Below are 25,688 nucleotides of genomic sequence, written 5' to 3' on the forward strand. Positions count from 1 at the left end.
CTTCTGAGAAATGGTTTGCGAAAGCTGCTGATTTTTAAATATATCTTTTATCCAGACACCTATTTTTAATTCCATTATGCATTCTAAAAGTTTTTCAGCTGATTCTTTTGGGTAGTCTAGGCATATAATCAAATTGTCTGTGAATCATGGTAAATCTCTTTTTAATTCCATAGTTATGTACTTCTGGCTTTTGTTTCATGTCTCATTGAACAGACCAGACTCCTAGAACCACAAAATTTTTTCTTCTTATTTTATTCCTAATTTCAACAGGAATAAAGCTACTAGTTAACAAACATGTATAGAGCAGTTATTAGGCATTGAGTGCTGTTTATTTTATTAGTTATCTATTTTATACATATTAGTGTATACGTGTCAATCCCACTCTCCCAATTCATCCCCCCACCACTCCCCCCCACCACCCCACTTTCCCCCCTTGGTGTCCATATGTTTGTTCTCTACATCTGTGTCTCTATTTCTGCCTTGCAAACCAGTTCATCTGTACAATGTTTCTAGATTCCACATGTATGCGTTAACATGTGATATTTGTTTTTCTCTTTCTGACTTACTCTGTATGGCAGTCTCTGGGTCCATCCATGTTTCTTCAAATGACCCAATTTCCTTCCTTTTTATGGCTGAGTAATATTCCATTGTATATATGTACCACATCTTCTTTATCCATTCGTCTGTCGATGGGCATTTAGGTTGCTTCCATGACTTGGCTATTGTAAATAGTGCTGCAATGAACATTGGGGTGCATGTGTCTTTTTGAATTATGGTTTTCTCTGGCTATATGCCCCATAGTGGGATTGCTGGGTCATATGGTAATTCTATTTTTAATTTTTTAAGGAACCTCCATATTGTTCTCCATAGTGGCTGTATCAATTTACATTGCCACCAACAGGGCAAGAGGGTTCCCTTTTCTCCACACCCTCTCCAGCATTTGTTGTTTGTAGATTTTCTGATGATGCCCATTCTAATTGGTGTGAGGTGATACCTCATTGTGGTTTTGATTTGCATTTCTCTAATGATTAGTGATGTTGAGCAGCTTTTTATGTGCCTCTTGGCCTTCTGTATGTCTTCTTTGGAGAAATGTCTATTTAGGTCTTCTGCCCATTTTTTTGATTGTGTTGTTTGATTTTTTTTTTAATATTGACCTGCATGAGCTGTTTATATATTTTGGAGACTAATCCTTTGTTGATTCATTTGCAAATATTTTCTCCCATTCTGAGGGGTGTCATTTCATCTTGTATAGTTTCCTTTGCTGTGCAAAAGTTTTGAAGTTTCATTAGGTCCCATTTGTTTATTTCTGTTTTTATTTCCATTACTCTAGCAGGTGGATCAAAAAAGATCTTGTTGTGATTTATGTCAAAGAGTGTTATTATGTTTTCCTCTAAGAGTTTTATAGTGTCCAGACTTACACTTAGGTCTTTAATCCATTTTGAGTTTATTTTTGTGTATGGTATTAGGGAGTGTTCTAATTTCATTCTTTTACATGTAGCTGCCCAGTTTTCCCAGCACCACTTGTTGAAGAGACTGTCTTTTCTCCATTGTATATCCTTGCCTCCTTTGTCATAGATTAGTTGACCATAGGTGCATGGGTTTATCTCTGGGCTTTCTATCCTGTTCCATTGATCTGTATTTCTGTTTTTGTGCCAGTAACATATTGTCTTGGTTGCTGTAGCTTTGTAGTATAGTCTGAAGTTAGGGAGTCTGATTCCCCCAGCTCTGTTTTATTCCCCTCCAGATACCTTTGGCTATTTGGGGTCTTTTGTGTCTCCATACAAAATTTAAGATTTTTTGTTCTAGTTCTGTAAAAAATGCCATTGGTAATTTGATAGGGATTGCATTGAACCTGTAGATTGCTTTGGGTAGTATAGTCATTTTCACAATATTGATTCTTCCAATCCACAAACATGGTATATTTCTCCATCTGTTTGTGTCATCTTTAATTTCTTTCATCAGTGTCTTATAGTTTTCTGAGTACAGGTCTTTTCCTCCTTATGCAGGCTTATTCCTAGGTATTTTATTCTTTTTGTTGCAATGGTGAATGGGATTGTTTCTTTAATTTCTCTTTCTGATCTTTTGTTGTTAGTGTATAGGAATGCAAGAGATTTGTGTGCATTGATTTTGTATCCTGCAACTTTACAAAGTTCATTGATTAGCTCTAGTAGTGTCCTGGTGGCATCTTTAGGGTTATCTATGTATAGTACCATGTCATCTGCAAACAGTGACAGTTTTACTTCTTCTTTTCCAATTTGTATTCCTTTTATTTCTTTTTCTTCTCTGATTTCAATGGCTAAGACTTCCAAAACTACGTTGAATAATAGTGGCAAGAGTGGACATCCTTGTCTTTTTCCTGATCTTAGTGGAAATGGTTTCAGTTTTTCACCATTGAGAATGATGTTTGCTGCAGGTTTGTTGTATATGGCCTTTATGATGTTGAGGTAGGTTCCCTCTATGCCCACTTTCTGGAGAGTTTTTACCATAAATCGGTGTTGAATTTTGTCAAAAGCTTTTTCTGCATCTATTGAGATGATATATGGTTTTTATCCTTCAATTTGTTAACATGGTGTATCACATTGATTGATTTGCATATATTGAAGAATCCTTCCATCCCTAGGATAAATCCCACTCGATCACAGTGTATGATCCTTTTAATGTGTTGTTGGATTTTGTTTGCTAGTATTTTGTTGAGGATTTTTGCATCTATATTCATCTGATATTGGCCTGTAATTTTCTTTTATTGTAGTATCTTTGTCTGGTTTTGGTATCAGGGTGATGGTGGACTCATAGAATGAGTTTGGGAGTGTTCCTTCCTCTGAAGTTCTTTGGAAGAGTTTGAGAAGGATGGGTGTTAGCTCTTCTCTAAATGTTTGATAGAATTCACCTGTGAAGCCATCTGGTCCTGGACTTTTGTTTGTTGGAAGATTTTTAATCACAGTTTCAATTGCATTACTTGTGATTGATCTGTTCATATTTTCTGTTTCTTCCTGGTTCAGTCTTGGAAGGTTAAACCTTTCTAAGAATTTGTCCATTTCTTCTAGGTTGTCCATTTTATTGGCATAGAGTTGCTTGTAGTAGTCTCTTAGGATGCTTTGTATTTCTGCAGTGTCTGTTGTAACTTCTCCTTTTTCATTCCTAATCTTGTTGATTTGAGTCCTCTCCCTCTTTTTCTTGATGAGTCTGGCTAACGGTTTATCAATTTTGCTTATCTTCTCAAAGAACCAGCTTTTAGTTTTATTGATCTTTGCTATTGTTTTCTTTGTTTCTATTTCATTTATTTCTGCTCTGATCTTTATGATTTCTTTCCTTCTACTAACTTTGGATTTTGTTTTTTCTTCTTTCTCTAGTTCCTTTAGGTGTAAGGTTAGATTGTTTATTTGAGATTTTTCTTGTTTCTTAAGGTAGGATTGTATTGTTATAACGTTCACTCTTAGAACTGCTTTTGCTGCATCCCATAGGTTTTGGATCGTCATGTTTTCATTGTCATTTGCCTCTAGGTATTTTTTGATTTCCTCTTTGATTTCTTCAGTGATCTCTTGGTTAGTTAGTAACGTATTGTTTAGCCTCCACGTTTTTCTGTTTTTCACGGTTTTTTTTTTTTTTTCTTGCGGTACGTGGGCCTCTCACTGTTGTGGCCTCTCCCGTTGTGGAGCAAGGCTCCGGACACGCAGGCCCAGCAGCCGTGGCTCATGGGCCCAGCCGCTCTGCGGCATGTGGGACCCTCCCGGACCGGGGCACGAACCCGTGTCCCCTGCATCGGCAGGCGGACTCTCAACCACTGAGCCACCAGGGAAGCCCTGTAATTGATTTCTAATCTCATAGCATTGTGGTTGGAAAAGATGCTTGATATGATTTCAGTTTTGGTAAATTTACCGAGGCTTGATTTGTGACCCAAGATGTGATCTATCCTGGAGAATGTTCCTTGTGCACTTGAGAAGAAAGTGTTATCTGCTGTTTTTGGATGGAATGTCTTATAAATATCAATTAAATCTATCTGGTCTATTGTGTCATTTAAAGCTTGTGTTTCCTTATTTATTTTCCATCTGGATGATCTGTCCATTGGTATAAGTGAGGTGTTAAAGTCCCCCACTATTATTGTGTTACTGTCGATTTCTCCTTTTATAGCTGTAGCAGTTGCCTTATGTATTGAGGTGCTCCTATGTTGGGTGCATATATATTTATAATTGTTATATCTTCTTTTTGGATTGATCCCTTGATCATTATGTAGTGTCCTTCCTTGTCTCTTGTAACATTCTTTTTTTTAAAGTCTATTTTATCTGATATGAGTATTGCTACTCCAGCTTTCTTTTGATTTTCATTTGCATGGAATATCTTTTTCCATCCCCTCACTTTCAGTCTGTATGTGTGTTGGGTGCTGTTTTAAGTACTTTAATGTATGATCTTATTTCTGTCACTGTGAGGTAGGCACTATTATAATTTCCATTTTACAGTGAGGAGGTTTTGAAGACAGGCAAACTTCAAATGAAATTGCAGTTTTTCCAATTAAATGTGTGGGCATTGACATTTCATACACTTTATTAACATCGGTTTTCCCTTTTCAGAATCGAGAATGATAATGTCTATCATGGAATCAGGATCAGGAATTCTGTGCACATAGAAGACTCATTAAAAAATACACAGCTTTTATTAACTATTGATACCTGATTCAGAATTTCTTTCAGTTATTTAACCTCTATGTGGCCATGAGGAAGTTGCAGAGCCGGGCTGTGAATTCTGAGCCTAGAGCCTATTGTTCTTTACCTTTAGACAGGTGTGCTGGTAAATGTTTAATATCCAGCTCTCTGAGAAAAAAAAAGTCCCGATTGGCAACATTTGCCAATTTTTGTGGTGTAACTACTTTCACCATGGTTGATGTGGTATCACTGAATATGGATTTGGGAAGAGGTCCTCATAATTCCTCTTGGGAACCGGAACTGGCCACACTAGGCAATTCCAGCACTCCTCAGCCTCCAGCATTACATCATAAGGCAAGGAGGTGGTTGCTGTGTAAGGTACCTGTTGGTTGAGGTTCTTTGGCTTCAAGAAATAGAAATCAGGTGGAGCTGGTCCAAGTCAAAGGTGAATTCGCTGTAAAGATACAGTCTTAGAAGGAAGGGCAAGGAGGCAGCAGGGCTTAGGAGGGCTGGGAATGAGGGATAGATGTGCTGTGGGGTCTCAGTGCATCCCTTGTCTCTGACTCTGTTTACTGCAGGTCTGTGTTCCTGCATCTCTGGCTCACAGAGCAGAATGCTACTATCCATCAATCCTGAATGTACCCACTGAGGTTCTTGCCACCAGCAGAGACTGAGGTCCTCTCTGACTGGCTCAGTTGGGTCAAGGGTCAGTCCTAGACAGTCAGCTATGACCATGTGACGTTAGTGTTGGCCATAGTCTGTTTGCTTCTGTTCATGATCACATTGGAGATGTCATTCTAGACTAGGACCAGCCCCTTCTGTCTCTGAAATTCTGTTACACTTAAAACTCGTCACACCACGATCCTCTGGACTCCTCACCATCTGTGTCTTGATGACCTTTCTGAGGTCGTCCCTGTCAGTGTCCCCTTTGCTCACTTCACTTTTCCAGCCTTCTTGTTGGTCCTTGAATATTACAAGTTCATCTCAACTCAGGGCCTTTGTACTTGCTCTCATAGGTGTTCTCATGGCTTCCATCATCACTTCATTCAAGTCTCTTCCTCAGAGATTCTAAAACCATGGGTCAAATCCATTTCACCTTGCTTTACTAATCAAGGTCATTTTCATTGTTGCTACAAAAGATTTGCCTGTTCTCCAACCAGCACATAGCCCAAGTTGTTTTCCGGGAACTTGCAGTCAGCTGTGTCTAGTTCAAGCCGAGCCAGTTAAGACTGGATGGGACCACTGACCCTCCAGCTGGGCATGCCTGAGTATTCTTTAGCTGTCAGAGGGCTGAAAACTCCACCCTCAGATTGTGTTAAGCACTTACATATTTGAATGTGCCAAGGCCTGTAGCTTAGTTACACCTGCGCAGAAGGACAATTACTGCACCTTTTTCCAATCACCTTTCCCCACACTCCCCACGCCCCCCATGCCTCAGACCACCCTGCTGCTTTATTCTTTATCTCATAAATACCCAAGCCCCTTGGCTTCAGGGAGGCAGATTTGAAACTTGTTCTCCTGTCTTGTCTGTCCTGAGAATAAACCCTCTCTTTGCTGCAAACCTGGTCACCGCAGTGTTTTTGCTTGTTGTGTGTCAGGCAAAACAAACCTGGTTCCCTAACAAGCCCCTCCCTGAGCATCCTGCCTGAAACAGTCCATTCCACTGTGCGTGTCCTCATACCTGCTTTATTCTCTTCAATATTACCTGAAATTGTATCATGTATTTGACTCTCTGCTCCAGGTCTCACCGCTGGAATATGACCCATGGGTCCAGGGACTTTGTCTTGTATGGCTGTATTTTCAGCATCTGGAACAGTGCTTGGCATCTAGTAGACACTTAAAACCTATTGGCTGCATGCTTGATTAAGTAAATGAATGAGAGTGAGCTGCAGACTTATTATGAAGTACACATTTGAAAATAAACCTTAACTCTTCACTTTGTTTTAAAATGTTTTTGTTTATTTTGCACATAAATAGTATAATAGTATGCCTTTAAAAGTGAGATGTAATTTGGATTTTTCATGGTCTAAACTTCCCTAATCTACCCCTTAGTATATTTTCTCTCAAGCTTTCCCCACAGTATTCTAAATTAGGTTTTGCAGTAATATGTGGAAATAGGCTTTTGTTTTTCATTTGAGGCAGGAAATATTTGAATTTAATTATGATTTGATGATCCTGGTAAGAAGGGAAGTGGCATGAAGAGCTGGTATTTGTTTTCTGTCTTTAAAGGCTCTGTGTGAGCGGAAAAGATTATCTTCTTGTTTACAAAGCTATTTCATGGGTGACTCCTGCAAGAATCATGTTCAGTTAACTCCCAGTACAGTAACTCAGAATTATCGTCAAAATAGATAGATGAAGAAGAATGGCCCTTTGCTGGAAAAAAATAATCGAGAAAAGCATATTTCCAAAAGTATGCCAGAAAAAAGACTTCTTTTTCTCATGAAAAATTCAGAGCAAGAAAGAAAATGCTGCTTCCACAAGAGAAAGCATGTATTTGGTCATAGACAAGCCTCCCCCCACTCTCCCCCCCCCCACCATCCCCAAAGCTGAGGAGATTTTCAGTTAGAGAAAATTGACAACTTTGCCTTGAGGCTTAATTTTATAGCTTTTACCAGCGGCAGCAGCTGTGTTTACTGACGGCCCTGCGTTGCCTCTGAACAAATTCAAGATTAAGTAAAGGATTGGTGTTCTCAGATGATTACCAGCCAAACGCACAGTCTCTTACTGTGTGTGGAGCTCTAGGCCTCATGTCCTTACCTTTAAAAATTACCTCAGAAGCTGTTGCTTTTAAAGATAGAAGTTGGTATATCTGCTATAATAGAATGTTTGTAGCCCTGAAGCTGTGGTTTTCAACCCCAGCTGCACGTTGGATTCACCTGGGAGCTAAAAGCAGGAAAACACCAACCCAGTGCCAGAACTCTAGCCTGACCCAAATAAATCAAAAGGCGGGAACACAAATCCTACTTGTTATTAGGTGTTTGATCACTCGCTGGCTGATTCCAACATGTGGCTCTGAGAACCACAGCCCTCTGGCCCAGGATACGGTGTGCACCTGAGTTCCATCCTGGATGGGGTGTCTGGTGGGGTTGCTCACTGATCCTGCTCGCAGGCCAAATCGTGAAGACAGTTAAATGTATCTTCAGTCTCTCATCTGCCTTTCTGTACCCCTCACCCCACCCCTGGAAACTCCCCTCCTGACATATTTCTCAGGTGCTCTTATCCTGCCCTGTGCCCCCATTTAAGCACTCAGGCTCCACGGCAATTCTTTCTTGCTCAAAGAAAGCTCTCACCATTTCCAGTGTAATAGTATTCCGCTCCCCAAACAAAAAACGTAACAGAAATGTGAGAATGCAACTGGTGAGCTAAGGTTAAATTAGGGAGAGGAGGCGTGTGCTTCTGGCTCCCATCAGGCCCCTTCTGGTAAGCAGCGGTCTACTCAAAAACACCCAGTTCTGCTGGGTGACCCTGGCAAGTTAGTTGACCTCTCTGTGCCTCAGATTCCTCATCTGTCAAACAGGGGTGACCCACAAAATTGTTGCGTGGATTATATACGTGAAGCATTTGGAGAGTGCTTGACACACCATAAGCAGTCAGTGCACATTAGCAGTTATTACTATCACCGTTATTGTTATTATCGTAATTTCAAATTCTTGAGTTTAAGATTGGGTGAAGGAGAGTTCCACATGGAGCAGGAAAATAGAGAAGGCATTATGATTGACTTTCTTTTGCAGCTGACACACTCCGATTGAATTTCAAGAAATATTTTGAGCTATGGCATCTTCATTGGTACACATACGTGTCTAGCTCCTCTATCCCAAGACAATGTCTAATTTGTGCCATCCATTTAGATGTATAAATTCCAAGATCTAGGGGGAAAAAAACCCCCCATCTTTTTTTTTTGTGGTACGCGGATCTCTCACTGTTGTGGCCTCTCCCGTTGTGGAGCACAAGCTCCGTACGCGCAGGCTCAGCGGACATGCCTCACGAACCCAGCCGCTCCGCGCCATATGGGGTCTTCCTAGACCGGGACACGAACCCATGTACCCCTGCATCGGCAGGCGGACTCTCAACCACTGCGCCACCAGGGAAGCCCTTCTTTTTAAACTGTATAATCAACCTTGTACAACTAAGACTCTTGGGAAATGAAAGTGAGAGTGAGCAATTGACGCTAATTGACTAGTTAACACATAAATTAATGAATTCCACAAACATTAAATAATAAACTCGGTGCCAGATGTCATGCTAGGAAGCAGGGGGGTGGGTGTAGGGTGTGGATACTACAGGGAGGAGACGCCGAGCCCTCATGTAGCTCAGAGACCAGTGAACGTGTAGAAGGAAGTGTCGTCCAAGTTCAAGTCACAGACCAGAGCCATGAACACCTTCATTGGCCCTGCTGTCTTCAGTGCTGGGAGTTGCCCACCCCACTTTGTTTTTTTGTTTTCTTTTTTGCAGTACGCGGGCCTGCACTGCGCCACCAGGGAAGCCCCTCCCACTTTGTTTTAAACCTTCCAGGTCAACCATAATATGAGGATGTTGAGAATAGGTTGAACTCATTTCTCCTCTCAAGGATCTTACTTTTCCTTTTTTTGTTGGATTCCATATATAAGTGATATCATATGATATCAATATTTGTCTTTCTCTGTCTGACTTCAGTCAGTATGATAATCCCTAGGTCTATCCATGTTGCTGCAAATGGCAAAATTTCATTCATTTTTATGGCTGAGTAGTATTCCATTGTATATATACCACATCTTCTTTACCCATTTATCTGTCGATGGGCATTTAATATTCCATTGTGTATATATTCCATTGTGTATATATACCACAACTTCTTTATCCATTCATCTGTTGATGGGCATTTAGGTTGCTTCCATGTCTTGGCTGTTGTAAATAGTGCTGCAATGCACATTGGGGTGCATGTGTCTTTTAAAAATATATTTTCTCAGGATATATGCCCAGCAGTGGAATTGCAGGATCATATGGCAACTCTATTTTAGTTTTTAAGGAACCTCCATACTGTTCTCCATAGTGACTGCACCAATTTACATTCCCTCCAGCGGCGTAGAAAGTTTCCTTTTTCTCCGCACCCTCTTCAGCATTTATTGTTTGTAGATTTTGATTTGCCTTTCTCTGGTCAGAATGGCCATAATCTCTCATAATTAGTGATGTTGAGCATTTTTTTCATGTGCCTATTGGCCATCTGTTTGTCTTCTTTACCAAAATGTCTATTTAGATCTTCTGCCCATTTTTGATTGGGTTGTTTTTTTGAATTAATCCCTTCTCAGTTACCAAGGGGGAAAGGGCTGGGGAAGGGATAGATTAGGAGGCTGGGATTAACCTATACATACTACTATATATACAAAAGATAACCAACAAGGACCTACTGTCTAGCACAGGAAACTATATTCAATATTTTGTAATAACCTATAAGGGAAAAAAATCAGAAAAAGAATATATATATATATATATATATACATACACATACATATGTATACACATACATGTATATATATATATATATATATGCACACACATATATATAACTGAATCATTGTGCTGTACACCTGAAACTAACACAACATTGTAAATCAACTGTACTTCAATTAAAAAAAAAGAAGGATCTTACTTTTCCAAACAGGCTGACTGGTCAAACAATCTATGCATTCCTTTGTAAGAAATACGCTTTTTACCTACCAAAGAAAAAGTAAGAATGCTGCTTGCAAAGAACTGGGAGTAAAAATGCCCAGGGATGACCTAATTAATTGTCTCTGTCCTTGGAAGAAACATGAATGTTCATCCCTTGACACAGCAGTCTTTTTATCTTCTTAGTGACTGATCTGAATGCACTGAATGTCAAATTCAGGGGGTGTTTCTATTGTTTTCTTTTTGGAAGTTTCCTAGAGAAGGCTTAAAAGGTATTTTTGTTTTACTTTGTTTTAAAGTTCACTAAATTCTTAGAAGCTTCTGGATGGCTTAAAAATATTTTTAGGTTATGCTAAAAGTGGAGTCAAATTTTATACAAAAGAAGTTCTTAAAATTGCCTAAAAATCTACTTTGGGGGCCCCTATAGATAGCACAAGGGATTCTTGTGATTGAACTTCTCTGTATCTGATTGTGGGGTTGCTCACATGAATCTACGCATGTGACAAAACTACACAGAACTAAATACACACACAAACGAGTACATGTAACTGGTAAAATCTGAATAAAGTAGATTGCTTGAAGGGTAAAAAAAATTTAATTTTGTAAATATAATCACTTTTGGACTGAACATTTCTAAGTTTCCTTTTAAAGAGTTCTAAGATCTACACCATAATCTAAGGGATCTTCATTTAATTTTGAGTTTCAACTCACAGTGACGTTCCACACTTGACATTATTTTACCTTTTTCCTATAGCCTCTCTGTTATGAGGTAACAAGTTTCTAACTCACAGGAAAGTGACTTAAGTGAGCTTACTGTCTACTGTAGCATCACTGTGACTTTTCTTTAAAAAGTCATTTTTATTTCTATCAAATTTACTCTCTCATCTATTTGTTTTATAAGAAATAATTTGCTTTTAAAACAGTGGGGTGCCATGTCTCAGAGATGGACCCCAATAGACCACACTTTGGAATTGATGCCTTGTGTAGCCCCTTTTTCATTACCTGTGGCCTGGCCTATGACTTGTAGTAACCAATCGAGTGTGTGTTGTTGGGGCAGTGATTTGGGGCCCGTTCCATGAATTAGACTTAAGAGGATAGGCAGCTTTTCCTCCTCTGGAAACGTTTGCTTTGGGGAGCCCTGGGCTGATATAAAAGCAAATTCACTACCCTGCAGGAGAGAGCACTTGGGGAATCCACATGAGGAGGTTCTGGGATGATACAGAGAGGGGGCGAGGTCCAGCTGTCTCAGTGTCCTGGTCGGCCTCCAGAGGACTCCAGTCCTAGCTGCCATCTGGCTTCAACAGCATGAGAAACTTCAAAAGACACCAGCAGAAGAACCACCCAACTGAGCCCAGCAACCCACAGAAAAGTTGGACAATAAGTGGCTGTTATTTAAGCCCCTAAGTTTTGAGGCAGTCAGTTATGTAGTATAATTAACAATATATCTCACATGTTTAATCTTAGGATTTCAAAATGAAAAGAAAGTGAATTGGTGTCCTCAAAATAGTTCATATACTACCTTGGAGAATTTTTAAAGGAAAGTAAGCTTTCAATGCACTCAGTATCTAGGTTAGTGAATAGTATTATTATTCTCAATCAAAAAACTCGTCAGAAAGTGGAATTCTCTCTGTCCTGGTTCTCACCAGTGCTCGTGGTTTCTTCTCGTCTTTCCCCAACTCATCTGAGTCAGAGCTGGAACTGTCCCAGAGAAGCTGTCCACGAGCCTCTCGTTCACGGAACCATGTTTCCAATTTGCCAATTTTCTGGGGACAATAGTCATTACTTGCTTGATGTTCCAGAAATTCTGCACTCTGTGTATTTTCTACAAAGAATTAGAAGTTCATTTAATTTATTTTTTCCCCTGACAATGATGTATTTGTTTAAGTGCTTAGGTTTTTAGGAACACAAAATAATCTACTTGGTGTTCTTTAAAAAATATATATATATACACACACACACACACATACACACATATAAAGGATTTCAACTGGTGTTTCTGTGAGCATTAAAAATGCTTTCCTTGCTATTTAAAAAACTTCTTAATTTTCTGAAAGTCACAAGAATGGCACAGTATACACTTGTATATCCTAACTTATCAACAACATTTTGTCACAATATTTTATACATATATGTACACACACACACACACACACACTTTTCTTCAGCTGAACCGTTTGAGAATTAGTTGCAGAGTCACTTCCTCCCAAAATACATCACCACAAGTCTCCTAAGAACAAGGGCAATTTTCCTATGTAACCACAATACAATTATTACACTTAAGATATATGACATTGAGACAACATTGTTTTCTAATATACGGTCTGTATTCAGATATCCATGGTTGTCGCAGTAATACCCTTTATAATGGCTTTTTGTTTGTCTGTTTGTGTTTTATTTTTTAGATCCAGGATCCAATCTAGGAATATGTGTTGCATTTTATTTTCTTGTCTCTTAGTCTTCTTTAATTCAAGAACACCCTCCTATCTTTTTCTTCTTTCTTCTCTTCTCCTTCCTTCCTTCCTTCCTTCCTTCTCTCCCGCTCTTCTTTGCCTTCCCCTCCCCTTCCCTCCTATCCCCCTCCCATCTCCCCCTTCTTCTTCTCCTTCGTCTCTCTTTCTCTCCCCATCCCCAACTCTCTCATTGGCTCTTTTCCTCCTCCACCTTCATTATCTTCTTTTTTCCCTAACACTGACATTTTAAAGCATCCAGGTCAATTGTTTGGTAGAATGGCCCTAAATTCGGGCTTCTCTGATTGTTTCCTTGTGATTAAATTAAGATTAAGTGGTTTTGGCAAGAATATTGCACAGGTGATGTTGCCTGGAACTACTTATTGAACTTCTACTACATGCTAGGCACATACTATACACTTTTCTTAACCTTCACATCAGCTCTGCCTTTCGTAGCAGAATCACCTATGGAGCTTTTCAGAGACACAGATGCCAGATCTACAGAACTAGGGAGCTCAAAGGGTCAGGCACTTATTTTACCTTCTTTTTTTTTTTGGAAGAGATTTAATTTATTTTTTGGTGTGGGATTTTGTGCATGTATGTCTTTACTTTAGCTTTTTATTTAAGTAGTACTCAGTGCCCTTTTAGAATGCGCTTCAGAACAACAGGCTTTATGCAAGGAAGGTGGCTTTTAAGAAAACAAAATCTTAACGATCATTTTCAAGCTTGGAAAATCATCCTGGGTCAAAGTCCAGATTTTCCCCTCGGTCTGGCGGAATCAGCTGTAACTTTATAGAAGTTGTTTTCATGATTGTTGTTTATCAAATCTTAAGGCATATTTTATTTAAGCCCTTGATATCTGAAGTTGCATACGGTTACAAAAGAATATTAAACATTTCAACGTGAGGATTCATGCCTTGTGACTCGCGAGTTCCCTTTCTGCCTCACTGAGGGGCTACCCTGCTCTCCCCTTGCATGTTACTCTACTTACTAGCATTGTCTATTTACACAGCCCCGACAGAATACTATAGTTAATTTATTCTGCAGCCCTAATCTGTCTCCTGAGCTCTGATACATTTTTTGTACAACTGGACACCTCCTCTTTGATGTCTCCTGACAATATGTCAGCTCCACCTTCTTTTTCTGTCTTAAACCTGCCTCTTCTCCCAGTTACCCTAGTCCAGCACTTGGTTGTAACTTTGTTCCATCTGCCTAGTTCTTCAGGAGAAACCCAAGAATCCTCCTGGCCACCTCACTCTCTCCACGTACCCACGTGTAATTCATCACCAGGTTCTGCCGATTCTCTCTCCTAAATATCTTATATCTGGCTCCTTCTCTCCCTCCTCTGTGTCACCCTTCTCTGCTGGTCCAGACACCACCTCTCTCTTGCACTACTGCTATGTACTTCTCACCTGTCTCCCCACATCCTCTTGCATTCCTCTCCCATCCATGCTCCACAGTTCAGACAGAGTAATATTTAAAATATAAACCCAATAGTTCACTTACTTGCCCTTTCAGTGGCTTCCCATTGATCTTAAGATAGAGTTCAAAGTCTTTATTTGATTTATGAGACCCTGTGTGCCCTGGGCCCTGACTGTGCCTCCAGAGCCATCTCCAGTCATTCTCTATCTCAATGTCTCTTCTCCATCTGGTGTCTGGAATCTGTCAGGCTCCTTCCCACTCAAGGGCTTTTGCACACTTATCAATCACAGTTTAGGATGTCCCAGGACTCTGTTCCTTATGCTCACGTGCTCACCTGCTCCCTTCATGCAGCTACTTCCTGTCTCAACTTAAATATCACTTCCTCACAGAAACTGTCCAACTCCTCAGATTATTAGGTCTCTCAGTTATACTCTCATTGGACTTTCCTTTGTTCATTGTGTGTGCTATTGTGTAAGAACCACATCTACTCAGTTCAGTATCTGTTGAAAGAGTAAATAAGTAAAGGAATGAACAAGTGAGCCATCAGAGAATTTTGGCAGGCGGGAAGTATTGGTAACTTGGACCTGGGAAGGGCTTCATTCATTGGGGCCAGGGCGTGTCAATCATCTCTGCTCTACACATGAGCCCAGAACTATTAGAAGCTTCACTCAGATTGAGAACAGGGATTTTCTGCAGACTAGAGGCAGGAGCTTTGAAACAGGAAGAGACCATTTGTTAATGGTGGGATCTAATGTAATATTAGCAATAGCTTGACTCTCACTACGCTCTTGGTGTTATGATATTTCAACTCTAAAGTTATATGTGAGGCAAAAGTCACATGTTCAGTTTTATCCTTGAAAATCCCTTAAGTCACTCACAAAGCACTATATACAAAGTTTTGTATACTAAGCATTAAAGTCTGAGAACTTCTGAGCTAGACGTCTTATTACTTGTTACATTTTGATAAATCTCTGTTTGATTCTTTATGGTTGCTAGACTTAAAGAAAAAGTAAAAAAAGAAAAACACAGCCTTTAAAACCTAAATGTGTTTTGGGTGAGCAGAGTAGAGGAAAGTGTATCCTACTTCACAATTAATTTGGGGAGAGAGGAAAGAAACAGAAGCCAGTGTGGGAAAAATAGGGAGTGATTTTAGGTAGTACAAGGATCATACCAACCATTAAAAATGTTTGATGGTTATGTATTTTATAATATGTGTTTTAGAAAAATGTATTACCACTATATCGAACCCATAATGTCACAGTTAATTCACAGACAAGGCTAAATTATAAAAATAAAACAAAGCAAGATACCTTAAAGGAAAATACTAAGTAATAGTACAAGTGGCCAGATAAGACCAGAGTTGTGAAGGTGACATTCAAATGATGTATGTGGAGTGACACTTCCCCTGAAGCAGGTAGTTATTTTCACTATAAGACATCAGTTCCATATTTCTTCAGTTTTGTCCCTATCCATATGATACTTTACATTTTATATGTGCTTTTACACACATCGTTTGAATTTTATGTAAACTCTACATGGTAGACACAATGCTTTATTCCCATTTTATAGATGTGGAAACTGAGGTTCAAAGAGGTTAGACAACTGGAAGTTAGCTATAATCTCTCTGTAGAATAAAGCTATATGAACAAATATATAGCTCATATTTATTGTGCGGCTGCTCTTAGCGGTACTATTCGGGCTTCTATTATTCTAATTCTATTCTAATAGTGGTGCTATTGAGCGGCTATGTACCAGGCACTGTTATAGGAACAAGAAAAGATCCTAGCTCCCATGGAGCTTACAATTAGTGAATGTACCATCAGGGCTCAAATAAAGGACTTTGATTCCAAGTCCAGTGCTTTTTCTACTCACTAGACTCATATGGCTTCTGGAAAGTGTAGGAGCCACATTAACATGTTAAAACTCATAGAATTGTATACCTAAAAGAGCAATGTTCACTTTGTGTAAGTTATATATTATCATGTATTACACAGATATATGTAATTTACTATGTAACTATCTATAAAATATAGGTAAAGCATGTGTGATTTCATTTTAAAGAAGCAGCAAGAAGCAAAGACTGATTTTTATCTCACAAGAGAGCTGAAACTCTCATCCTACCTTCCAAAAGAGGGAATAACAATGGACAAATAGAGCCTTAAATAAGAGGAGCCGGGTACAGAGGAACCTTAATTACCAGAACCCGACTAGCAGAATGCTCATGGAAGTCTATGATCTTAGCGACGTTTCATTTTTAGGAGAAAGAAAAGTGAACTGCTTTTAGAAGACAAAGAAGGTAATCAAAGATGCTACTTCGGAATATGTAAAAAGGAACCATTGCTTGAGCATATGCCTACAGAGTGGCGAGGTCTATAAGGCTTTGCAGTGGGAAGCCTTCTCTTGAGACAGAAATTGGAGGAGTCATAACCTCTACATTTGCTGACTTTCCCAAGGTTGTCCTGGACCCAGCTCTGAGTCGCTGGAGTCCTGATGAGGCTATATGAGGGGATGGGTGGGAGTGCACCCTTTGGAATCAGAAAGACCCGGCCTTGAATCCTGGCTTGTCACATGGGGGCTAATAGTAACTCCTGTCTTATAGGTGTGAAGCTTAAACGTGATAATTCATGTTAAGGGTGGACCACGGTGCCTGGCTTAGAGTAAGCACTCAAGAAACCTTAGCTGGAACTAAATGAAACAGCTTTAAAAAGTATCAGGAGAGCAGAGGCGAACCCCCTTCTCCATGTGCCTCTGTCTCCCCTGGCCTCTCCAGATCTGGAGCATCTTCCAAATGTTGGGGTTTTTTTTGGCCTGATCTCAAGCAATGACTCTAAGTGTCTAATTTTAACTGAGGCGCCTTTCTTGGTGGTTTTGTCAATATTTTTTAAATGGTAAAAGTTGTTTTTCTATGTGACTACACAGCATATTTCATTCTGGGACGTGGACTGTAGGTTAAATAGATGTTCCAAGTAGATTTTTCATTTATTCAGCCTTTTCTTATTTAATTAACTTATTGATTAAGCATCTCATTCCTCTGAGCAGGGGCAGTGTCTCTTTCAGCTGGTAACTTTGCATCTTAGAAGCTCAAGACCTCCAGAGAGGAGGCCAGCATTTCTGTAGGTCTCTAAGCGGTCAGTCTTGCTAATGGGCGATTGGCCCACAGCGCAGTAAGCTCTGTATGTGAACAATACCATGCATTTGCAGTGGTGGGTTTGCTCTGGGGGAGTACAGACAGGGAAAACTTAATGGGACGCTAATTGATGGGGCAACACAACACAGAGTTTATGAGCAAAATGTCTGTTGGAAATCACAGAGCCATCTGAGGCCCCTGAGCAACTGGCCTGACTGCAGTGTGTGGGCTGGGAGTGATCATAGCAGGAGATGAAGCCAGGAAGGTAGGCAGAGGCTAGATCCTGAAGGCTTAGAGTATCAGGGCAAGGAGTTATATACCTTGTCCTCAGGCTCAAGGAGACTCACTGAAGGATTTTTTTTTTTTTTTCAGCAGGAGAGTGATATGGTCAGATTTGCATTTCACCTTCCCCACTCCACATCAGAAGTTTATCTGATGAAGTTTTTAAAATGCTTGAAATATTTTACTAAAAAAATTGTGTGCCTCACCTGGACTTCTGTTCAAGGTTTCATCAGGCAACAAGGTTAGAAAGTCATCGTCATCATTTCTTGGGATGCTTTGAAGGATTTTCTTGACTTTATGGTCCCTCTGTTTCTGCTTATTAGTTCTTGCCTCCTTGTGAAGACTTGTCTTCAATTCCACTTGGGCCTGAAATTGATCAGCTATAAACAGTTAGTATTCTCCCCTCAAGCTACTTTCACCAGAGAAGGTCAACAGATCAGCTACTTTGCAAATTGTGTGCTTATCTGTAGACATCTGTCATACCCTAAATAGAACACAGTTCTCTTTTTTCCTGTTAGAAGGTATGGAAACTTTCTTCAGGTGCAGGTTTGTTAGGAGAAAGGGGAGCATGCCTATAATCTCAAAACAGTGAGGACCTTTGTAAAACCATTTCACCATAGGCTAGCTGATATATTTGGAATTGCAGAAGACAGGGACTTCAGGCTTATTCACTAGAGTGAGGAATTTGGGTTATGACATTTACAGGAGACATTACTGTAAAGGGGTTTGTTACAAGAGATCTTGCTTATAAAATGATTCTATGGCTTAAATTATAGAGAGATGCCTAGGTATCAATACACAGACCAATTCACCACCCTCTTCCTTTTTACTAAACCAAGAAAAATTAACCTCATTTTCCTGCTGGAGCCAGAATGTCATAGAAGCAACAGTTAAAAAAAGGGAGACTTGAGACATGGATACATCCTTGAGAGGATGGAAAACAGAGGAAAGACTCAACAGAGTTGGTAGCAGAAGGGATCTTCCTGCTTCTTCTCAACCCCAGTAGTTGAAACTTCGGCTCCAATGACTAAATTTAAAATGCTAGGTAAAGACTAGAGATGAATGCTTAACTATATTCGTGTGCCAGGGCAGTGATTATGTAGAGTACATTTGGTAAATATGACCCTCTTCTTCTCATGTTTACCTCTTGTCTTTTACGGTTCATTTCCAGCATTTGCATCTTATGTAAATACTGTCTTTTCCCAGAAGGATACATTAGAGTTTGCATCTTCTTTTCCAGTTCCTGCTATGAAAGATGACGCACTCGTTAGCATGGGGTAATTAGTTACTGACTCTGCAATCACAACTTGAAATCCTTTTTGGAACAGAGTGAGATCTTAGTCATCAGTCATAATCCATAGAGATCTCTTGTGACGTCAGAGGTGGACCGTTGCAGCTTCCCGACCAGTTCTTAGTGAAGCTATCAGTGAATGAAGTGGCGATTTGCCATGTGTATCATATCATTTTTAAGGTTCCTGTAGCGTTTTGCAAACGTTGCATGGAAATATGTTTCCATATCTCATTTTGACAAGATATCACTTTCCATGTCAACAGCTGCTTTAACTATCTTTCCAGAAATGTGTTCCGGTTTGATGAGACCTGCTTCTCTCTCCCTGCTTCTTCTGTCATTGAGTAATTGTCTGGCTATGAAACTAGAGGGGGGCCAACCTATTTCTGTAGGGTTTACTCCCATATTCCACTATAAGCCCTGGTACACTGCAGTTTAGGAAGGATTTAAAATTGATTATTTGTGACTTGGGTGATCTCCCCCGGTGTATCATAAACTCCAGTGAGACAATGTGAACAGTTAATGAGGGCAGCCAGGGGTGAATATACCCTCATTCATCACTTGCTGTGGCCAGGAAGGGGAAGGGACATGCAGCCAAATGTGTTCAGTAATCCCCTGTTCTGTTTCCTTGTGGACATGAACTGTGGTGGCTATGTGAGCCTAAGGGAGGGGCCCATCTCTATGGGCACTGTCAGTATCACAAACATGGCCTTGGGGATCTAAAAGTACCTGGACATCTTTTATCAACTCAGTCATCTGTGGATGGCAGCATCTAGATAACTCTGAAATGAATCAGGGGAGGAAAGTGTTCACAAATTTGAACGCTTCTAGAATCACCAATCTCCAAGTAAAATTCCTCTCTCTCATCTACATCTCCCTGTTTTCACCAGGCAGCAGAGAAGGGCTCAGAGTTCATGTGAGAGGCAAGAGTAATCACCAGTTGGAAGCAGGCCCAGAAGAGAATGGATAGCTTTGGAAAGTTCTAGCTCTGAATGACTTAATAGCTCTCTTTGCCTTTGAGGTCTTCTGTGTGGGGAGTACAGGAAAAGGATGGCCAGCCCCCCAGTTCCCCACCCCCTCCAGGTTTTGCTGCCACTCACCTTGGCTTTGTGAGTCCTCCCAGCTTCTTCCTGGCTCAGGAGCCTTTCAGAAGTAATTACTTGTGGCAGGTCAATGGGTTCAAGCTTCTGGAAGTCCAACATTTAGAGTATTCAGCATTCCTCACGCCATGAGATGATGAAACATAAAAGCCAGATATTAAACTATCTTAACACTCTGCACGTATTCATGAGAGCACACAGGGAAGGCAGTTTCTCCAGGAGTACAGCTGTATCTGTGTGAAAGGCTTTTTTACCTATCTGGGTTCTTCAGTGTTCTCTTGCACTGTTGCCAGTGACTCATTGATCTAAGTATTGGTCAGAGAGTTAAAGGATTAAGAATCATTTTCTGTCTGCATTGAGGGACTATGTCCACAGTTATCAAGCAACAAGGGTCTTAGAATATTAGAGATGAAAGAGGCGCCAGGAAGCTCCTTTACTTTATTTATCCCTTAACCACCCAGCTAAACTATTCTGGTCCTTAGGGAAGTAACCTATTTTAAGCTCTCCAGAGAAGCTCCCTCAGCCTCCTCAGTAATAATCACTGGTGCTTGTGAGGCATATTGACAATGAAAGTGCACTGTGCTAACAAATCTCAGACATGGATTTTTCCAGCAGGGCCTTGGCTTTATCAGGGGGGTGATGCTGAAGTTTCAAGCGGTCACTGAGACTAGGCAGCAGTTGATGAACTAGTGATTGGCCGCCAGCTCTACCTGTCTTAGATGACTTAATTTGGAGCACTAGGAAGTGACTGAGCAGGCTTGGGAGACAAGGGCTGGTCTCTTCACATTGACATGCAATCAGGGACCTGAATTTATTTGTTCACTCAGTGATGACTTATTGAATGACTGCTACCGGCCAGGCATTGGGTTGCAATGCTCAACAAAAATGGGCATGGTCCCTCTTGGGGCTTACGATCTATGGGGAGACAAGTACACTTTTGCTTGTGTGATTATTTGATGAATAATTACAAACTGCGATTGGGGCTTTGAAGAAAAAGTCTGCAGGGTAGGACTATGACAAGATATAACTGGAGGACTCCGCCTTGGGAATGAGGGGTTTTATGAATTGGATTATGTTCCCCCCAAATTCATATGTTGAAGCCCTAAACCACCTCCCCCCAGTACCTCAGAGTGCAACCTTATTGGGAAATAGGGTCCTTGCAGATATAATTAGTTAAGATGAGGTCGTACTGGAATAGGGTGGACCCTCAATCCAATATGTCTGGTATCGTTATAAAAAGGAGAAGTTTGGATGCAGACATGCACACAGGGAGAATACCACATGAAGATAAAGGTAGCAATTGGGGTGATGCTTTCACATGTTCAGGAATGCCAAAGATTGTCAACAAACCACCAGAAGCTAAGAGACAGGAATGGGACAGATTCTTCTACGTAGCCCCCAGAAGGAACCACCCCTGCCAACACCTTGATTTTGGACTTGTAGCTTCTAGAACTGTGAGACTATACATTTCTATTGTTTTAAGCCACACAGTTGTTATTCTCTGTTACCACAGCCCTAGAAAACTAATTCAAGGGATGGAGGGGTCAGGAGGCAGTCCAAGAAAGTTTCCTGAGGAAGTAATTTTTTAGCAGCAGTTGGAAGGTTGGGAGTTTTCAGGGGATTGAGGAGTTCCAGGCAGAGGGAATCACATGGGCAGTAGCCCCAAGGCAGGAGAGAGCATGATCTCTGGAAGGAACTGTAAGAAGTCAGTTGGCTACAGTTGAGAGTGAGAGGAAGAGTGGCTCACATGGGACTGGAGAGGTAGGCAGGGGCCAGCTCATGAAGGGCCTGATGGGGCATCATGAAGACGTTGTCTTCTTAAGAGGAGCAGGCAGCCATCGACACATGTTAAGCTGAGTAGGGACATGCTACATTTGCTTAAAAAAATGATCACTCGAGCTGCAGTGTGGGAACTATACTGAAGAAGAGCAATTATGGATGTGGGTGAGCACTTAGGAAGACAAAGATGATGGGCTGGGGGCTCATGGGGGGGAAAATTGATGGGCTCTACAAATGTTTAGAACAGACCAAGCAAGATTTGTGATGGTTATTGAAGGAGAGTGACATGTCCAAATGACACCCAGATACAAGGGATGGATAGTGCTGTCATTTGCTGAGATGGGGAATCCTGGAAGAGGGCCACGTTTGGGTGGAATGTAGAGGGGAGGTCTGTGCTGAAGATGCATGCTTGGGAATCATCCCTGGGTAGAGAATAACTGAAACCATAGGATGAATGAGGTCCAGAGTGAGGAGAGCAGAGTCAAGGATGCCCCAGCACTGAGAGCTGGTGGATGGGGATGGGCTGGCCAAGGAGATGGAGGAACGATTGCTTCAGAAGTGGGAGGAAAACCAGGAGGACACCATGCCACAGAAACCTGTGTCAGCACCACGCCCACCTTAGTCCAGCACTACAAGCAAATCCTAACATATTTTGAAAGTATTTTCCATTGTAGTCTGATTGGTTGCCTTATCAAGGGGTAGGCCTGGAAGCCAGTTTGTTCTTCAAGGTGACCAGAGTGAAAAGAGAGGGAGAGACCATGGAAAATGGCAGCCGAGCATCCAGCACTCATAAGGGGGAGCATGACTGGGGCCTCCTGCTCCTTCCCTGTAGAACAATTTCCTGGTCCCTGGGCTGGGCCTGAGCTGTTCTAGGGAGAACAGCCAGCAGCCCTTTCTGGTAGAGCAGCCCAAAGCTGAGCTGGCAAGGAAGGAAAGAAAGGCAAAGGATGTAGAGATGGGAAGGAGAGACAAAGGGGGAAGAACTCATCTCTGTGTTAGATGTGCCAGGCCATTTGCATTTGTGGAAGGAAGTGGTTCTCTGTCCCGGTCTCACCTCAGGTGAGGAAGTGAGGGATTTTTTTTTTTAACATAATAACTTAGCAATGAGGTAATGAGAGGTAATTAATACTAGCTAGAAAGAGGTTTGTTTGTTGTCCTGTCTCTCAACTCTGCAGAACCTAAAGATGCAGGATAAATGACACCTGCTGGCACAGGAAGCAGCCATTGATCAAGTCAGAACCCTGAAGGAATGGAGAAGAAAAGGAAGGGGGAGGGAGACCAAGGGGAAGGGATATGCAGGAACCTATGGGAGGAAGACTCAGCAATGACTGAGGGGGATTTCGGGGTGAGGAGAGAACAAGGAAGTGTTTGTGCCATCCCCTGGACTTGGTTCAAGATTTGGTCCTTTCTGGTGATTAGGCCCATATGCCTTTGCAGCCACTGCCGTCCATCATGCCACGCTCACAATATGTCATTCAATCCCCACGTGAACCCTGCGTATAATTATGGTGATTCTCTGTTTCACAGGTTAATGAGTTGTGCAAGTTTGCAGACCTAGAAAGTGCTGATTCTGGGGTTCAAACTCAGGTCTGTCCACTTCCAAATTCCATGTTCCTTTCTCCATACTTGTTTCTAAACCTGGTTTATTGTTAGAATCTCCTGGAATTGAAAAAAAAAAATCCTAGGCTATTCATTGGGGATTGAGATTCAATAGGTCTGGGATATGTCCCAGCAGGAGGGAATATATATATATATATATATAAAATACAGGGTTGTTTGGCCTGAGGTGATCCAGCAGTGGAAGCTACAGGCTCTTTCTTGAGGCTAATGGTGGACTCCGGGAGGGGTCATGCCAAGGAGTACTTCCCAGAACTTCTGCTGCCAGTGTCCTTGTCCCTGCAGTGAGCCACAGCCAGCCCCCACCTCTGCAGGAGACCCTCCAACACTAGCAGCCGTGTGGCTGACAGGATCTTGGTCCTCCAGCTGGCTGTCAGGCCTGAGCCTCTGAGGTGGGAGAGCCAAGTTCAGGACACTGGACCACCAGAGACCTCCTGGCTCCACATAATGTCAATCAGTGAGAGCTATCCTAGAGAACTATCTCAGTCTCAACGCTAAGACCCAGCTCCACTCAATGACCAGCAAGCTACAGTGTTGGACACCCTATGCCAAACAACTAGCAAGACAGGAACACAACCCACCCATTAACAGAGAGGCTGCCTAAAATCATAATAAGTTCACAGACAACCCAAAACACACCACTAGTCATGGTCCTGCCCACCAGAAAGACAAAATCCAGCCTCATCCATCAGAAAACAGGCATCAGTCCACCAAGAAGCTTACACAAGCCACTGAACCAACCTTACCCACTGGGGGCAGACACCAATAACAACAGGATTAAGAAGCTGCAGCCTGCGAAAAGGAGACCCCAAACACAGTTCGTTAAGCAAAATGAGAAGACAGAGAAACACGCAGCAGATGAAGGAGCAAGGTAAAAACCCACCAGACCAAACAAATGAAGAAGAAATAGGCAGTCTACCTGAAAAAGAATTCAGAGTAATGATAGTAAAGATGATCCAAAATCTTGGAAATAGAATGGAGAAAATACAAGAAACGTTTAACAAGGACCTAGAAGAACTAAAGAGCAAACAAACAAGATGAACAACACAATAAATGAAATTAAAAATTCTCTAGAAGGAATCAATAGCAGAATAACTGAGGCAGAAGAACGGGTAAGTGACCTGGAAGATAAACTAGTGGAAATAACTACCGTAGAGCAGAATAAAGAAAAAAGAATGAAAAGAGTTGAGGACAGTCGCAGAGACCACTGGGACAACATTAAACACACCAACATTCGAATTATAGGGGTTCCAGAAGAAGAAGAGAAAAAGAAAGGGACTGAGAAAATATTTGAAGAGATTATAGTTGAAAACTTACCTAATATGGGAAAAGAAGTGGTCAATCAAGTCCAGGAATCAGAGAGAGTCCCATACAGGATAAATCCAAGGAGAAACATGCCAACACACGTATTAATCAAACTTTCACAAATTAAATACAAAGAAAACATTAAAAGCAGCAAGGGAAAAGCAACAAATAAAATACAAGGAAATCCCCATAAGGTTAACAGCTGATCGTTCAGCAGAAACTCTGCAAGCCAGGAGGGAGTGGCAGGATATATTTAAAGTGATGAAAGGGAAAAACCTACAACCAAGATTACTCTACCCAGCAAGGATCTCATTCAGATTCAATGGAGAAATTAAAACCATACAGACAAGCAAAAGCTAAGATTCAATGGAGAAATTAAAACCATACAGACAAGCAAAAGCTAAGAGAACTCTGCACCACCAAACCAGCTTTACAACAAATCCTAAAGGAACTTCTCTAGGCAGGAAGCACAAGGGAAGAAAAAGACCCACAAAACAAACCCAAAACAATTAAGAAAATGGTAATAGGAACATACATATTGATAATAACCTTGAATGTAAATGATTAAATGCCCCAACCAAAAGACACAGACTGGCTGAATGTATACAAAAACCAGATCCATATATATGCTGTCTACAAGAGACCCACTTCAGACCTAGGGACACATACAGACTGAAAGTAAGAGGATGGAAAAAGATATTCCATGCAAATGGAAATCTAAAGAAAGCTGGAGTAGCAATTCTCATATCAGACAAAATAGACTTTAAAATAAAGACTATTACAAGAGACAGGGACACTACATAATGATCAAGGGATCAATCCAAGAATAAGGTAAATCAATTGTGAATATTTATGTACCCAACATAGGAGCACCTCAATACATAAGGCAAATGCTAACAGCCATAAAAGGGGAAATCAACAGTAACACAATCATAGTAGGGGATTTTTAACACCCCACTTTCACCAATGGACAGATCATCCAAAATGAAAATAAATAAGGAAACACAAGCTTTAAATGATACATTCAACAAGATGGACTTA

The 25,688-nt window shown here is 41.0% G+C and overlaps 1 protein-coding gene across 2 annotated transcripts in view; it reads right to left on the minus strand.

Moving 5' to 3' along the window:
* Positions 1-10,862: 10,862 nt before the first annotated feature.
* Positions 10,863-25,688, minus strand: part of CCDC198 (coiled-coil domain containing 198) — a 30,230-nt gene continuing 15,404 nt past the window's right edge. The window contains exons 3-6 of one of the 2 annotated variants that reach the window (XM_029239696.1): positions 19,947-20,033; positions 18,703-18,804; positions 17,765-17,924; positions 10,863-12,102 (exon numbers count right to left, since the gene is read on the minus strand). In XM_029239696.1, the coding sequence (XP_029095529.1) occupies positions 11,873-12,102; positions 17,765-17,924; positions 18,703-18,804; positions 19,947-20,033 (579 nt within the window). In that variant the 3' untranslated portion in view covers positions 10,863-11,872. The remainder of the gene's footprint in view (positions 12,103-17,764; positions 17,925-18,702; positions 18,805-19,946; positions 20,034-25,688) is intronic. The other variant, XM_029239697.1, reaches the window with a different exon arrangement.

This window comes from Monodon monoceros, unplaced genomic scaffold (assembly GCF_005190385.1).
Source record: "Monodon monoceros isolate NGI ecotype Baffin Bay Population unplaced genomic scaffold, NGI_Narwhal_1 Super_Scaffold_21, whole genome shotgun sequence".
NCBI lineage: Eukaryota > Metazoa > Chordata > Mammalia > Artiodactyla > Monodontidae > Monodon > Monodon monoceros.